This window comes from Aethalodelphis obliquidens, unplaced genomic scaffold (assembly GCF_003676395.1).
Source record: "Aethalodelphis obliquidens isolate GAN/ISIS:26980383/991018 unplaced genomic scaffold, ASM367639v1 scaffold84, whole genome shotgun sequence".
NCBI classification, from domain to species: Eukaryota; Metazoa; Chordata; class Mammalia; order Artiodactyla; family Delphinidae; genus Aethalodelphis; species Aethalodelphis obliquidens.
Window position 1 is genome coordinate 197,553 of NW_020838028.1, and position 16,410 is coordinate 213,962.

The 16,410-nt window shown below is 36.0% G+C and overlaps 1 protein-coding gene and 1 long non-coding RNA gene across 2 annotated transcripts in view; one reads left to right on the forward strand and one right to left on the reverse strand.

The window, feature by feature from the left end:
• The window catches only part of SLC38A4 (solute carrier family 38 member 4), a 28,294-nt gene extending 19,002 nt beyond the window's left edge, over positions 1–9,292 (forward strand). Inside the window, exons 13-15 of the mRNA XM_027093510.1 lie at positions 6,470–6,614; positions 7,485–7,582; positions 9,190–9,292. Of these exons, the coding sequence (XP_026949311.1) occupies positions 6,470–6,614; positions 7,485–7,582; positions 9,190–9,291 (345 nt within the window). The 3' untranslated portion in view covers position 9,292. The remainder of the gene's footprint in view (positions 1–6,469; positions 6,615–7,484; positions 7,583–9,189) is intronic.
• A 28-nt stretch (positions 9,293–9,320) lies between these two features.
• Positions 9,321–15,656, reverse strand: LOC113613071 (uncharacterized). Its single transcript, XR_003430076.1, has 3 exons — positions 15,613–15,656; positions 12,886–12,981; positions 9,321–9,428 (listed from the first exon to the last, which is right to left on the reverse strand). It is a non-coding gene; the product is annotated as an uncharacterized LOC113613071 (long non-coding RNA).
• Between the last annotated feature and the right edge of the window lie 754 nt (positions 15,657–16,410).

Consider the following 16,410-nt stretch of genomic DNA (forward strand, 5'->3'; position numbering starts at 1 on the left):
CCCCTCTATGTGGTCACAAAGCACCGAGCTGATCTCCTTGTGCTATGCAGCTGCTTCCCACTAGCTATCTATTTTACGTTTGGTAGTGTATATATGTCCATGCCACTCTCTCATTTTGTCCCAGCTTACCCTTCCCCCTCCCCGTATCCTCAAGTCCATTCTCTAGTAGGTCTGCATCTTTATTCCCATCTTGCCCCTAGGTTCTTCATGACCACTTTTTTTTTTTTTTAGATTCCATATACATGTGTTAGCATACAGTATTTGTTTTTCTCTTTCTGACTTACTTCACTCTGTATGACAGTCTCTAGGTCCATCCACCTACAAATAACTCTGTTTCGTTCCTTTTTATATCTGAGTAATATTCCATTGTATATATGTGCCACATCTTCTTTATCCATTCATCTGTTGATGGACACTTAGGTTACTTCCATGTCCTGGCTATTGTAAATAGAGCTGCAATGAATATTGTGGTACATGACTCTTTTTGAATTATGGTTTTCTCAGGGTATATGCCCGGTAGTGGGATTGCTGGGTCGTATGGTAGTTCTATTTTTCATTTTTTAAGGAACCTCCATACTGTTCTCCATAGTGGCTGTATCAATTTACACTCCCACCAACAGTGCAAGAGGGTTCCCTTTTCTCCACACCCTCTCCAGCATTCATTGTTTCTAGATTTTTTGATGACGGCCATTCTGACTGGTGTGAGATGATATCTCATTGTAGTTTTGATTTGCATTTCTCTAATGATTAATGATGTTGAGCATCCTTTCATGTGTTTGTTGGCAATCTGTATATCTTCTTTGGAGAAATGTCTATTTAGGTTTTCTGCCCATTTTTGCATTGGGTTGTTTGGTTTTTTGAATTTGAGCTGCATGAGTTGCTTGTATGTTTTGGAGATTAATCCTTTGTCAGTTGCTTCATTTGCAAAGATTTTCTCCGATTCTGAGGGCTGTCTTTTCATCTTGTTTATGGTTTCCTTTGCTGTGCAAAATCACAGCAAGATCCTTTTTGACCCACCTCCTAGAGAAATGGAAATAAAAACAAAAATAAACAAATGGCACCTAATGAAACTGAAATTAATTTTTAAGCTCAAATTCAAAAAAGCAGATCTTGAGCTTCTCTCTTGTGGATTAGTAGAAATGAGTAGGAATTCATATAACTTCTGAAATTTGAAAGCTGAAACCACATTCACTTTCAAATCATATTACATTTTCACCACAGTTCTGAAGGTATTTCATTTTCTCTCCCGATTTTATTGTGCTGCCTAAACATCCGCAAGTCACCTTATTGAATCTGATTTCTTGAAGGCTAATGAGAAGGAGATTCATGTTAAGTAAGTTACACACTAGAACTAAATTTCTTGAAAAACAGTCATGTTATCCATCACATGTCTCTTCTTCTACTGCCCCCAAGACTGACACACACCCTCTTGCCAGACTCGTACTAAGATGGTCCCTACATGGCATTTGCCGTTGGCGTCAGTTGTTCTAGGATCACAGAGCAGGGCTGGTCATGGAGACTTGGGCTGCATGAGTTAAAATCACCACCTGTGGGTAAACACAAGTCTGCACTTTCCTGCCAACTCTTCTACTTTCATAAGCACTGAATTTACCATTCATTTTAGGGGGAAAAATCAGTAGCCAGCACTGTCCTGCACAGAATGTTCCATACAGGGACAAGCAGATGAGGACTGGTCATATAATGACACTGCGGTCACTTTAAATGCAGCTTGTATGCTGAATTATTTTTTAGCACATTCCTTTTTCATGAGTGCATGAGGTCAGATCCTTATTACTATGGTGGCCAAGAGTTTACTTTTAAATAATGTCTTGCCTCTCATATATCTGAAAGTATTTCAAATGTTATGCACTCATCTTTAGCCTAAAATCAGCTCCATTGTGGGGACAAGGCAGAAGACAGCTGTAGACAGAAAGGGTACCATAGGGTAAAATTTTCAAGCAAACAGCATTGCCAAGAAAAGAATATCTGGAACCCTTCTTTTTGTGTGTAAAGATATTACTGATTAAATTTTGGCATACAGTGGGCACTCATATCATTGTTGAATCAAAGCATTTTGTAAAAGAAAATGCTTCTGTATTGCTTTATTCATAAACCCTAAATACAGTGCTTTCAAGCCATGGTCTCAAGAGATTAATGGACTTGGCTGTCGTCACTCAGCTAGTTGTTGATAGTTGAACTAATGCATTGCTCACAGCATGACACTGATGGCTGCGGTCATGATAACACGAAATGAAAGTCAACCTTTCATTTAGTGATGACCATTTCACTTTGACATTAACAATCCAGGTTGTCCACAGAAATTCTTCCCTTGTATAACAGATCAGGCAGTGGCATAAATCTGACCACCAGGAATGGCAACACATTTCCCATTAGTTGTATCTCCCATAGTAGTTTGGAAACATTTCCCATCCGATGCCCATTAAAACCCAAATTGACCATTAGAACAAAATTTCAGAAAACTAACTAACTGCTATCCTTCATTATGCATTTAAACTCAACATTAGCATTTATGAAACATTTTGCGTGTAATTCTGCCTCACCCCCTACAATGTTACATTGAGATGGTCTGTTTGATTGTCCACGTTTTCCCCTGGAGGTAAGCGGTGTGCACAGTGACTGGCACAAGATGAGCTCAACAAGGTTTGCTAAGGAAAATCGTCTCCAAATGAATCTTGCCCTTTCTTGAGGTGTATAAACTGCCCTTTCTAGCAAAAGCATAGATTCGTCCCCTCGCCGACATTTGCCATGAACTTCAGTTTGGGTGAGGATCTTAGCTATTTGAACCAAGCCTCCATGGCTTTGATGGATGACGTAAAGGTAGGTCCAACCTCCCTGTCCCAGTCAAGTGCCACAAGGCTACCTTCAGACACTTCTCTCCCAAAGTGATAGAAGTTGGTTGTGATGTATTTGTTTGTTTCTTACAGTTTAGAAGCAAGATTTTCCATGTGTCCAATGCTGAGTCAAACAGCATGGTTTTCCTGAGAAGTTTCTTTGAATTAAGAAAACTCTTGACTAATAAGTTTATTGACTTTGCTTTGGTATCCCCCCATACAAATAATAAAACAAACAAATAAAACCTAATATGTATTAGGTTTAATCTGGATTAAAATCTCAGTTTTAGGTATTATTTTGTATTCTCCTATTTTCAACAAATATGTTGGTTCTTTTCCTTAAGAGCCCAAGAAGAGATGACAAGTGTTGCTGATGGTGGTGGTTGCTTTTTCCTTTTATCTCTCCATTTATTATCTTTCTTTTCTCCAGACAGGTTAGCTTTTTCCTTCTTAGAAAGTGCACAAAGTAAGTGCTTGAAGTGTTTATTGAACAATAAATAAATAAAGAGAATTAAGACTCTAGCTTTTTCACAAGCCATTCAACACTGTTTTGTCTTTCTTAGTAGTGGGAGGAGGTGATATGGAGTGGGATGTCTATTACGGGACTGCACCTCCTTCCCAAGGACAAATAATGCCATTTTCAGCTTCTGCTTCCCTTTATGCAGAAAATGCACACATTACCATGAAAAACAGAAACCCCAATAACCCTAATGTGTTTATCAAGAACACACAGACTCAAATTCTACCTACCGCACCTTAAAAAAAGAAAGGAGATCGTGTCTCAGATTCTCTGGCTACTTCCTCTTCATTTTATTTTAGTAAAACCAATCTTTTCACTTATGTTGCCTTCAGACTTCCTGTTTTGAAGTGAATATAGATATAGGCCTAGAAATATGGCAGATGTTGCTATGAACTGGAATAGAACAGTAATGCAGAGGTATTTGCTACATCCTTGTCCTATGCAATCCTACTGAAGTATGGTTCACTTCTCAGCAACAGAATGGATTTTTTTTTAGAGTGCAAACTAAGGCTCCCGATTTCTACTCAACCTCCACGTTTCTGACCTCACATTGAGTCCCCACTTTAGAACACAGCATGTCCTAACAGGCTCCTGTTCAGAACGCTGTCTCTGGAAATAACAGAGGTTTTCTCTAGAACTGCTTGGAACTTTTCTAGAATTATTCACGGGGCTGTGGCTGGGGACTTCCCCACGCGCAGCATCTGACCCACATTTCCAGGTTCTTATCAGTTTGTGTCAGAGAGAAAAGGGCACTGAGATAAGTGGGGCAGAAGGCAAGACTTTCTGGGTAATAAGTCAGAGTCACCTCTATCTTGACACACAGGTAAACAGAGCTGCTGGGGACCTCGCGATCCCAGGCTCACTCCTCAAGGCAGCGTTTACACATGGAACGACTAGCAAGTTTCATTCTATTCTTTTCCACCAACTACCACCATCAGCAGCCTTCCATCTCCCTATTTGCCCTGTTGCCCATTTTAGGAATGCATTGGCAACTCTAAATGCCTTCAGTTCTGTTTGGGATTTTGTTACTCCTTATTCATTCTGAAGAGCAAGATTTCACCATTTACTTCAACCATTATTCCCGTAAACTTTCTATACTATTACATCATTAGGCCAAATCTTAATCTTTCTGGGAGACATGAGACCTTAGGAAACTGTATTTATTTACATTCAGAGGCCCTGTACAGATAGGTTTGCCTCTAACTCAGCTTATAGAATTAAAGGCATTATTTCAACAAAGGGCTAAAAAAGCACATACATGTGACCCCTGCCTGAAAATAACCTGTATTCTACTTGTTTGTGCTATAAGTTTATCACTTTCAGACAAATAGATCCTTAAGCACTATGTATGAACCATAGAAAGCTTATTTTAACCTTATTAAGTTTGGACAATATTGAATAAGCACTAATTGTAGGACATAATGGAGAATTTCCAAGCTGCTGGGGAAAACAAAATCAAACCATTTGTTTTCCTCAGTCTACTCTTCAGAGTGAGATTCATAATTTTCACTCATCCAAATTTTAAAATCCGTTACAAACAAACCATTTCCAGAGACTCTCTGGCCTTGCCATTCTGGAAGTGAAATTGCCTTTTAAACCTAAGCAGATGGCTTTAATTTTTGGTGTACTGGTATGAAGAGAATGTCACATTAGACACTGCAAGCAATTCAGCTCAAAGTTTTTGTCATTCATATGTGTGTTTCAAAATATATTTTACATTTTCTCTCTTTTAAGTGAATTCCCATCTCCACACCATTAAGAGATTTCAGAAGCAAAATTCTAAAGTGAAAATCAATCCTAGCATTTCTAAAAATGGGAAGTTCTAGCTTAACTCAAGTGTTCACTTATTGAAAAGCCAATAAATGAATTCCACTAAGTCCAAAAGTGTCCTCTAAAAGATTCCAAAGATAAGAATATTTCCAACTTTGTTAAGCTGTTCAAACATAAATGGCACTCCCTCCCTCTACCCACAAGGATCTTTTTATCTGGTTACATCAGGGTAACTTGAGCAGGTGCTACAACTGGAGCCTCTCTTGACCCTTCCCCTACTTATTTCAGCTGCTGAAATAGGGCTGAAATCTGTCAAGGATCTCAAAGGAAGGAAAAAGTTTTGCTCTGTTCAATTTAAGTCAACATTTATTGAGTGTCTCCTGCACGCATGACACTAAGGTAGAAATGAGGAATGTTAAGATTATTAGGTCTTGTTCTTTTCCTTTTGTGCATTTATAATCTATACTTGTGGGGAGGTGAAAGGAGTGAATGCAAAATATATCATATTTTTAAAAATATCAGTGGCAAAAATGGTAAATCAAATGTAAAATTAAGAAACACCAGGTTTGTAAAAATTCTGTTCACAATCACATGCAAATAAATTCAGTGCTTGCCCTTCATACTTAATCCAGGCTGATGAGACATGATTAGAAATCAACAAGGGTTTTATTGTGTCTCTGAGTTATATATCTTATCTGTTCTTTTATCTCTTTCTGACTGAGATTATTTTCAAGAAAATAATTCTGAAAGCAGAGAAAGGGAGCACAAGATAGATCACCAAGGAAAATGCCACTTTCCCAAACATCAAAAATCAGCATCAAACTTACACAACAACATGAATGTACTTAATACCACTGGACTGTACATTTAAAAGTGACTAAGATGGTACATTTTATGTTATTTTTACTTTACTGAAATTTTTAAAATTTGAAAAAAAATCAGCATCAAGATCTTTTCTGGGAGAAAAAGGAAAAACAAAGAAAATGCTTTAGAGGGGTGAGAATATTTGACATAGTAGATAAAGTTAAAAACAAAGCAGTGACAGGGGATAGAAATAAATTAGGAGTTTGGGATTAAAATATACACATTACTGTATATAAAATAAGTAACCAACAAGGACCTATTATATAGCACATGGAACCATACTCAGTATCTTGTAATAACCTATAATGGAAAAGAATCTGAAAAAGCAAAAAATATATATATATATGTATAACTGATACACTTTGCTATGCTCTTGAAACTAACACAACATTATAAATTAACTATACTTCAATTAAAAACAAAAGCAAAGCAGTGACCTTGCCTTTGCACTTTCTTGCTGTAGATTCGTACATCAGTGATCACACTGTTATTTCCCAAAAGACCCTTCAGCTGGATAAGACATTTCCTGATTGCAGCCATACTTATTGCACTTAATAATGTTTTGGTCATCCTGGTGCCAACTATAAAATACATCTTTGGATTCATAGGTAAGTTTCAGAAAGGTTTTTATCTAATCAACTCAAGCTGTCCATAAATGGAGGGAGCCAGTGAAGGGAGATCAAGCATCCCAGTCCATCTCAGGCTCACAGAATTCCTGGTAGTCCAGCTGGTCACCGTCCCTCCCTCCCAGGAAACACTGGACGTTATTCATGGGATCAGAAAATATTAGTGCTAAAACCTACTTTATAGATCATCTAGCCTAGCTGCCTTTTCTGACAGACAAGGCAACTGAGCCCCATAGAAGTCAAGTCATATACCTTGGAGTGAACCCAGGATTTGGACCTAGGTCTTAACTCTGCATCAGAAAGAGGAAGGAAGATAGATTTTACCTACAGGATGCCCTCTTAGGTCTGTGAGTATCAGCTGAGCCTTAAAGGATGTCTTTGGAGGAAGAGGAGGTTGACTTTGTAAAGCATATTATTTCCCTTAACTGGGTGGCCTTGTAATATATTTGATTTTCCATTCTGCTGATTTGAGGGTTTACTCACATTTTAAATACAATATAAAACTTTAAAAACTGAGGTGTAGGCAACTTGAAAAGTTAGAAGTGGATCAGAAGGGTGTGTAATGAGTTCAGCCTTCTTAGTATGTGTTTATATTACTAATTTCCTATAAATTTGTAACATTCAGCCTTTTTGTTGTTTATTATATGTGATGTATACTTACTAGCCAGCTATGACGTTAGGTGCATTTAAACTTTATTTATAAACATACCTTCTTTGAATAAGCATCCATGAGCTTATAGAGCTTTTCGTGCTTTGATTAGGGTCGCTTTAGATTTGGTTTCTTTCAAGTGTATGCCCTTGGGTCTCTGCCCTGCTGAGTAAGACTTTGACCTGTCCGGTGTCTCTCCTCAGGGGCTTCTTCTGCCACTATGCTGATTTTCATTCTTCCAGCAGTTTTTTATCTTAAACTTGTCAAGAAAGAACCTCTTAGGTCACCCCAAAAGGTCGGGGTAAGTAAGGTTTGCAATCTCTCCCATTATAACTTGCTCTTTGACTACATAGAGTAAACCAGGAAATGCATGCACACAGTTCCAAAAAATGAATTGATGCACAAGAACCAAAATCAAAGATGGGCTGGAACTCTCTGGTGGAGAGAAAGGGGGCATGGATTTCTGTCACTCAGATGATTCCAGGACTTCTTCTCTTCAAATATTAAATGTCTTGTGCTGAGTCCTTCCTACCTGTCAAATGCTAATGGAGTTTGCCCACAGGTTTCCATATATTCCAGTTTCCACCACCAAGCTATTGCTGCATTATCCACCGGAAATTATGCAGAAAGGAATTAGGCTCCCTAGCAGTGTGATGAAAAAATTTAAACATTTTGGTCATATTCGTTAGGTTTGTAAGGCCAAAAAAAAAAAAAAAAATGTTGCTTTTGTTTTCCCCTCCTCGGTATCTTGTTGTTCCCTGGTGTGGACTAAGAAACAGAACCATTCGTTTTCCAGTTAATCTCTTACAGTATAATTTAGTCTTATTAACCTGGGGAGTATATATTTCTTTCCCATGATAGTACTGCAAAAATATGTACTAGAAATAATTGTTTTTCCAATATTAAATATTATCAATGACTGCTTGATAAAGTCTTATATTAAGGCTTGAGTCTGACTGACTGACCCTGAGTTTTGCCTGGGAATCATTCTCCTCTCTAGATGGTTCAGGGACTTTGGTATCAAAAGCTCCCCCCATCATCTTGCCCCATAATTTCCACTCAATGTAGTCCATTCTGCTTGGACTTTTATAGCAGTGTGACCTTGGCAAATTACTTGTCTTTTTATTTTCAGTTTGACCAGATATAAAAGCGAGTAAAATTATCTACTAGATCCTTTCTAGTGAGATAAAAACTTTAGCTGCTCTTTCCTAATACGTAGAATTAGGAGATTGATCTGTGTGGTAATATATAAGGTTCCTTCTAGTGTTAAAATTATGAAATATTTGTATGTAATTATATGTACATGTGTATATATGTGTATATATGTAATTACATACACACACATACACTTTGAAGTTTTTTTCAAGGAATATGAAACATACATTATAGTATGTATATAGTATATACTATGCTATACTATATACTAGATATAGAGTATATAGTATATACTATACTATGTATATAGTATAGTATGTATATAGTATAGTTTATAGTATGTTTTTGTTTTTGTTTGCTTTAAAAAATTTAATCATATCATACATACTACTCTTTTATAACCTGACCCTTTTCACCTAAAAGATTGTGAGCGCTCCCTAGGTCATTAAATCTTTTTCTATTGCTTGATTTGTAATGATTACAGGGTATTCCATCATTCTGATGTACCAAATCAATTAACCATTTTTCTATTTTGAACATTTGGGTTAAATCTCACTGCTACTGTATTCACCCTCTTTCCCCAGCTAGGGTTCTAAATTGATTGAACTGCTAGGGATGGACATCTAGGCTATAAGGATAATACAATTCAATATGCAAATCAGATGGCTGCCTTAAGTAAGCAACTTATAAAAGCAAACTGTACTAAGGAAGTATAGTTTCTGTGTTCCCTGACAAGTTCTCTCTGACTTACAGGCTTTAATTTTCCTTGTGGTTGGAATCATCTTTATGATTGGAAGCATGGCACTCATTATAATTGATTGGATTTACAATCCCCCAAATTCCAAGCATCACTAACCCAAGGAAAAATACTGTATTTTCCTGTTGGAGGTAGTTGCAAACCCAAAGACTTTTGAGTTATCTCGATTGGAATGTTATTCACAGGAAATAACAGGAAGATTCCAAAGATGTTTACCAGCAATATCACCAGGCACCTGCAGAAGAGGAAATCATCATTTTCATCACAAACGGCTGTTTATGTGTTTAAAATCTGTGGTGCACACTTCTACCCAGGTTTTACTAGAGCAGTGTGAGATGATGTATTTTTGCTTCTGCACAAGCAGAATAAGGGTAGCTGCATGATAATACCCTCTTCCCTCTCCTCCCACCTTCTCCCCCCACAAAAGTACCAAATTCCTGTATTCTCAGAACATCAAACAAAAATGCTCTGGTGGCAAAGCTATTACTATTTAATGCCTTCCCTCAATCTTGCACCAAATACTCTGGGTGTATTTAATAACAGAGGCAAAAGGCATGTTTTATGAACTGTCTCTGTATGGTACATGAGACACCAGGCTAGAACATCTTATGGTCAACACTAAAGGAATATTTTGCCCATCCTGTTTGTGACATTGAATTAGTGACTTCTTCATTCAGTAGATCTTTTGTAAATGTTAAAACATCTTACGAAACATAGAGAGGGGCTTTATTTAAATTATAGAACAACAGCAAAACAATGCTTATAGCTAAACTGCGTGTTCTGGAAACATTTATCAATGGTATTCCCAATCCTCTTGTCATAGTTTTGTCACTGAACAATGCCCTCCCTCTCGTCTTCCATTCTCATTCAGAATTTTTAGAAGACCACAGTTCATGTGGAGCTACACTACCCAGTATTGTTTGATACACTTTTATTTGATAAACATTCAGTGCAGGAAACTGTGATTGCTATATGTTTATGTATATAATCTTATTCTGTAGTCATCAGAATTTTAATGTATGGTACATTTGATTTTTATTTTTTACATGTGTAGTTTTCTCTCTTCACAGTCAAACATTTATATTATTGGGGATGAGAGTAGGGAATTAATTTGATGGGCTCAAAAATCCATGTGTACGTATCTGTTTATTGGGGATATATTAAATTTGAAATCTGAGTTATATAGTTCAGTAATGCTCTTCTTCAATGTTTACAATATTATCGTAATCATCTAGAAGAAAGTAAGTTCCCTATTTGCAAATAATTATCAATACTAAGGTTGTTCTTTTTTTTTTTTTTTTTTTTTTGTGCGGTGCACGGGCTTCTCACTGTTGTGGCCGCTCCCGTTGCGGAGCACAGGCTCCGGACGCGCAGGCTCAACGGCCATGGCTCATGGGCTTAGCCGCTCCGCGGCATGTGGGATCTTCCCGGACCGGGGCACGAACCCGTGTCCCCTGCATCGGCAGGCGGACTCTCAACCACTGCGCCACCAGGGAAGCCCTAAGGTTGTTCTTTTAATTTAACAGGTCTAAAATAGGATTTCATTCAGTTTAGCTTGCACAGGTATTTGCTGACATTCATTTGCTATTTAATACAATATTGAGCCATTTTCTATAAAAATAAAAATGCTAACACTACAAAGAGATGCAAATGATTATTCTTGCTCACTTCTACAACATAGTTTCATGAAATGGATTTAAAATTAAGTATTCATTGCCTAGAATTTCTGGAGTTTGCTCCTTTTTTTTTTCTCAATCAGTATCAAGCACATTTATTGTATATTTTAGTACAGCCAAGTATGAAATATAGGTATATATAAGTATGATAAAATTAAATCATATTTCAATAGTTTTTGCTGGAATGTGCCTTAAGTAAATATATATTTGTTTTCTGTATTATTTTCTAGAGTCATAATACTGTAAAATGGTGCACTTTGTTAAGGAAATTGAGCATTACTAGAAACTATCATAACTTCTGACATACTATTATTGGAAAAAATTTGCCAAATAGCATTTTTAAGATATATTTCTATTTTCATTCATCTAAAGAGTGTATCAAAATAGAAAGTGAAAAAAGGTACCTTCTGAGTGTTAAAAAAAATGTTTGGTCTGAATGTATTTAAATGTAAATAACAAAGATTGATCCAAAAAATTGAAAAACTGTAAAATCTGTATATATTTTGAATGCTTTACATTTGAAATGACTGACTTGAAAATATCAACATGTTTAATTATATAAATATTCAAGAGCAATACTACAGTGCCAAATAATAAAGCACGATTTTTTTCTCACGGCCTTTTTCAGGATCATAGATCTCATAGACTGCAGGGCAGACATACATATGGCATCTTGTACTGGTTAATTTAGCCCCATTTAAAAACAGATGAAAACTTTATTTTCTTATTTCATTTATAAGATGGTTCAATGTATTGGGAGGCTTTTTTATTACAGAAAGTGTATATTGGTATATAATAAATGAACTTTTCAAATGACTATGATGTAATTTTCTTTCTATTATTGAAGGCTGTGAATTATTTATACATGAAAAAACATTTTTAATCTAAATATTGTCTCTTTTATTTTCGTATGTGTTCCATTTTTATTGTTACTCTTGACATATAACTAACATTTATAGCTTTCAAAAATATAGTTGCCATCTTATTTTGGCAAAATACACAGCTAATTCTAAATCGTTCTTATTTTATATCATCCTAGAACGAGTGTGGAAGAAATGACTCTTTATGGTGAATTAGGGAGAATTCATTTGGGATGGAAAAAGAGGGACTAGAAGAAAGATGAAAATAATAAAATAAAGACATGGAAGATTTGGGACAAGGGAAAGCAACATGGGAGTGATGAGGATTGGGTAGAAATGGACTAGTAGTGGGATTGACAGGTCATGTGCTAAGTTTATGCTTAACTTTCTAAGAAACTTCCAAGTAGGTCTCCAAGGTGGTTCCACCATTTTCATTTTCACCAGTAATACATACAAGTTCCAGTTGCTCCACATCCCTGCTGACATTTGACATTGTCTTTTGTACTTCAGAGCCTTTCAAGTAGGTGTGAAATGTTATCTCATCGTGATTTTCATTTCCCTGATGACTAGTGTTGGACACTTTTCATGTATTTAATAGCCATTCATCTATCCTTTTGTAAAGGGTCTGTTCAAATCTCTTGCTTATTTTTAAAATTAAGTTGTTTGTCTTTTTATTGTGTATTTGTCAGAGTTCTTTATGTATTCTGAATACATGTCCCCTGTCAAATTGCAAATATATTTTCCCAGTCTATGGCATGTTTACTCATTTTCCTAAAGGTGTTCTGCAATTCCTCTCTTACTGGGATAAGATTAATTGGAATGGTATTGTCATAATTAATTTATAGATTTTCAAATTTGGAGGGTAAGAGTCTTCTTTTCTTTCTCTCTTTTTTTTTATGTTGATGTATTTTTGCCTTGTAGTTAGCTTTATTTAATGTATGCTAATTTAGTTCTTCTTTTATACAGCTCTTTGATTAAAAATAACTTTTTCTAAGTCACTTTAAATCTTCATTAGGAGGCCCAGAACTACCTAGATAAGCCCAGAACATCAAAAATCCTTTCTGGCTACTTGTAATCAACTTCATTAGTTCTCTCATCCCTTGTTACAGGCACATATAGAGGAAACGAGAAATTATTTCATTTGGTTCTTATTTACCAGCTTGGAAGTTTTGCCATTTTCTCTGCATTTTCCTTCATGTGCAGAAGCAGTTTGCATAACCTTTGCTTCTGTAGCATGCATCTTCATGACTGTCTTTTCCCAATAAAAAAATTTGTACTAATTATTACTGTTGAAGATACTGATTATTTTTTTAAAGTTTAAAAAAAAACTTTACACCGCACACCAAAATGAAATAATTCAATATGAAATCCAAAACATAACCAGGAGACATTTTAGGAAAACTATTTGATAGCTGCATGTGAAAGTAGAACACAATGGAAGAAATCACAAAGGCAATGATGAATACACATAACTACACAACAGTAAAAAATAATTCTGTACATTAAAGAATAAACAATTAAAAATAATAGCTACTACAAAATACAGACCAATATATCCTTAATGTATGAAGATAATACAAATTAATAAGGGAAATACCAAGAATCTAATGGAAGAACGGGCAACGGTCATGAAATCACTGACAAGAAATGGATGGTGAATGAGTATTTACAAATAGTATGACCTCGCTATGAATCAAAGACAGGCAAGTAAAAACATAATTAAATAAAATTGTTTTGCCCGTCAGAGTACTAAGATAAAGAAAAAGTAATATTCTGTCCTGGTGAGTGTGGGGAGTGAATCACTCTCATTCTGGTGACAGAAATCTTTGCTTTGCTAATCTTATCTGGAAAGCATTCTGACCATACTTATAAAGATCCTCACAAATGTTTGTAGTAGTCAGAATGGTCCCCCAAAGGTATTCACACTCTAATCCCTGGCACCTGAAAATATGTAGGGAAATGGGACTTGGTAGATATAAATGAAATACAGATCTTAAAACAGGGAGATTATCCTGAATAATCTAGTAACATAAACCCTTAAAATCAAAGAACTTTCTTCAGCTAAAGTCAAAAATATTCAAAGTGTAAGAGGGACTCAACTTGTCATTGACGGCTTGAAGATGGAGGAGACCACATGGAAACTGTGAAAAAGAAATGAATTCTTCCAGCAACTTAAATGAGCCAATAAGATGATTCTTCTCCGAGCCTCCAAATAGGAGCCTAGGGCACCAACACCTTGATTTGAGGCTTGAGAGACCCTAAGCAGAGTACTCTGTTGAGCCAGCCAGGCTTGTGACCCTACAAATCTGTGAGATAATAAATGTGTCATTTTAATCTGCTAAATTTGTGATAATTTGTTATGGCAGCAATATGAAACTACAAAATTCAATGTTGTTGTCTTTTGATCCACCAATTTCTTTTATAAGAATCTATTCTCAGGAAATAATCAGAGAAGTGAATTGACTAATATGTACTCATGTATTCTTTCAACATATAATGGGTTACAATTTTGAAATACTCCAAATATCCAAAATTGTGGAATGATTTAATAAATTCTAGGACCTTCATAGGCTAGAATATGACACAGTCATTAAAAATGTTTTTGAATAATCACCAATGAAATGAAAAACTATGGTATAATATTAAGTGAAAAAAAAAAAACAAGAATAAATGCTTTCTTATCCCAAGTTTACATATTAAAACTACATAGAATAGAAAAAATAGGCATAGAAAAAAATGAAAGAGACCTAAAATGTTAAAAGTAGATATTTGTAAGTAGTAAAATAATTAGCAATGTTAGTTTTCACCTTCATATGTTTCTGTTATTTTCTAAATTTTCTACAAAGACTATATATTCCTTTTATTGTTAGGAAAAACTTCTCAGAAGAAAAAAATTTTCTATTTATATTTTCTGGAAAAAGAATGAATGCATACTGCCAATTTCTATATTTTCAGCTGAGTCTAAAGGCAGAATTAAATGAAATTGCAATTCACAATTAGGGAATAGTCATTGATGACTGAAGCAGAACCTAAAAGGATGGGGCAGACCATGGCCAGAGGTAGGGCTGGGACAAGATAGGGATGACATGAAGAAAATGGTGTAGCATAGTCAGTAGACCAGGATTTGAGTCCCATATACATGTTTTGGTCAAGTCATTTAATTTTATTGAGCTTTAGTTTCTTCATTTTTGCTGGAATAATTTCTGTGTAATGCAATTCCCAAGATCATTTAGCTTGGAATTTTTGGAAATGTCAGAAGATTCTTTCTTGAACATAGTCACAACTCTAGTTCAAATGTTTGGCAATAGTCATGAATAAGGGATGGAAGAACTCTCTCCAATGGGAGAATTCCAAAGCATACCATGCAGCAATGATTTCTGCAGCTTGGTCCTAGAAATGAGTAGAAAAGTCAAGTGCTTCTGAAGGACACTCTGCCTTGACATTCAGGCTGAATAATTTAACAGGTAAACATCTACTCAGTGAGGAACATGTGCCAGATTCCACACTAGGTACAAGAATACAGAGTAGTCCTCATCTTTAAGGAGCTTATAGTCTAGAGGAGGGAGCACATGTATACAGATAGTTACAATATAAAATGGAAAATTCTTTAGTATATACCCAGGATTCCCTGGAACTACTAAGGGGAATGCCCACGTCAGCCTTGGGAAAGAGAAGTTGTCAGGGATTGCTGGCAACAGATACTCCATAAGCTAAATCCTAAAGTACACATTGGAGTTATCAGGTAAAGAGATGGAGTACAAGAGCAAGCATTATGCACAAGAACATGATTCCTCTCTTTGACCACTCACCCCCACACACACATATATGCACACGCTTTCCACATACTGTGTAGTAGATTTCCTTTGCTGCTATAAAAAATTACCATGGGCTTCCCTGGTGGCGCAGTGGTTGAGAGTCCGCCTGCTGATGCAGGAGACACGGGTTCGTGCCCTGGTCCGGGAAGATCCCATATGTCGCGGAGCGGCTGGGTCCGTGAGCCATGGCCACTGAGCCTGCGCGTCTGGAGCCTGTGCTCCACAACGGGAGAGGCCACAACAGTGAGAGGCCCACATACCGCAAAAAAAAAAAAAAAAAAAAAAAAATTACCACACACTTAGTGACTTAAAAGAATATATTTTATTTTCTTACCACAGAAATAGCAGGGATCAGTAGAAGCCCCAGCAGAGTCACATAAACCAAGTAGAGCAAATAAAACAACAAAGATTCTTAACATTAAACTGTACTTAGTACTACAGCCACAAAGTAGGCCAGGACTTTGTGTCAAATCTAAACAGAGTGACTGCCTGCTACAGTAAAAAATTTAAATAGAATGTCTGATACACAATTGAAAATCATCTGTCATACCATGAATGAAGAAAATTAAAATTTGACTGAAAAAGATAATCAACTGATGCTAACACTGAGATGAATCAGATATTGGAATTATCTGACAAAGCTTTTAAAGCAGCAATCATAAAAATGCTTCAATGAACAGTTATCAATTTCCGTGAAATGAGTGAAAAAAATAGAACATCTCAACAAAGAAACTGAAGTTCAAAAAGAACCAAATGGAAATTATACACTGAAAAATGCAATAACAGAAATTTAAAGAAAAATACATTGGTTGTTCTCAGTAGTAGAATGGAGATGATGGAGGATAGAATCAGTGAACTTGAGTAAA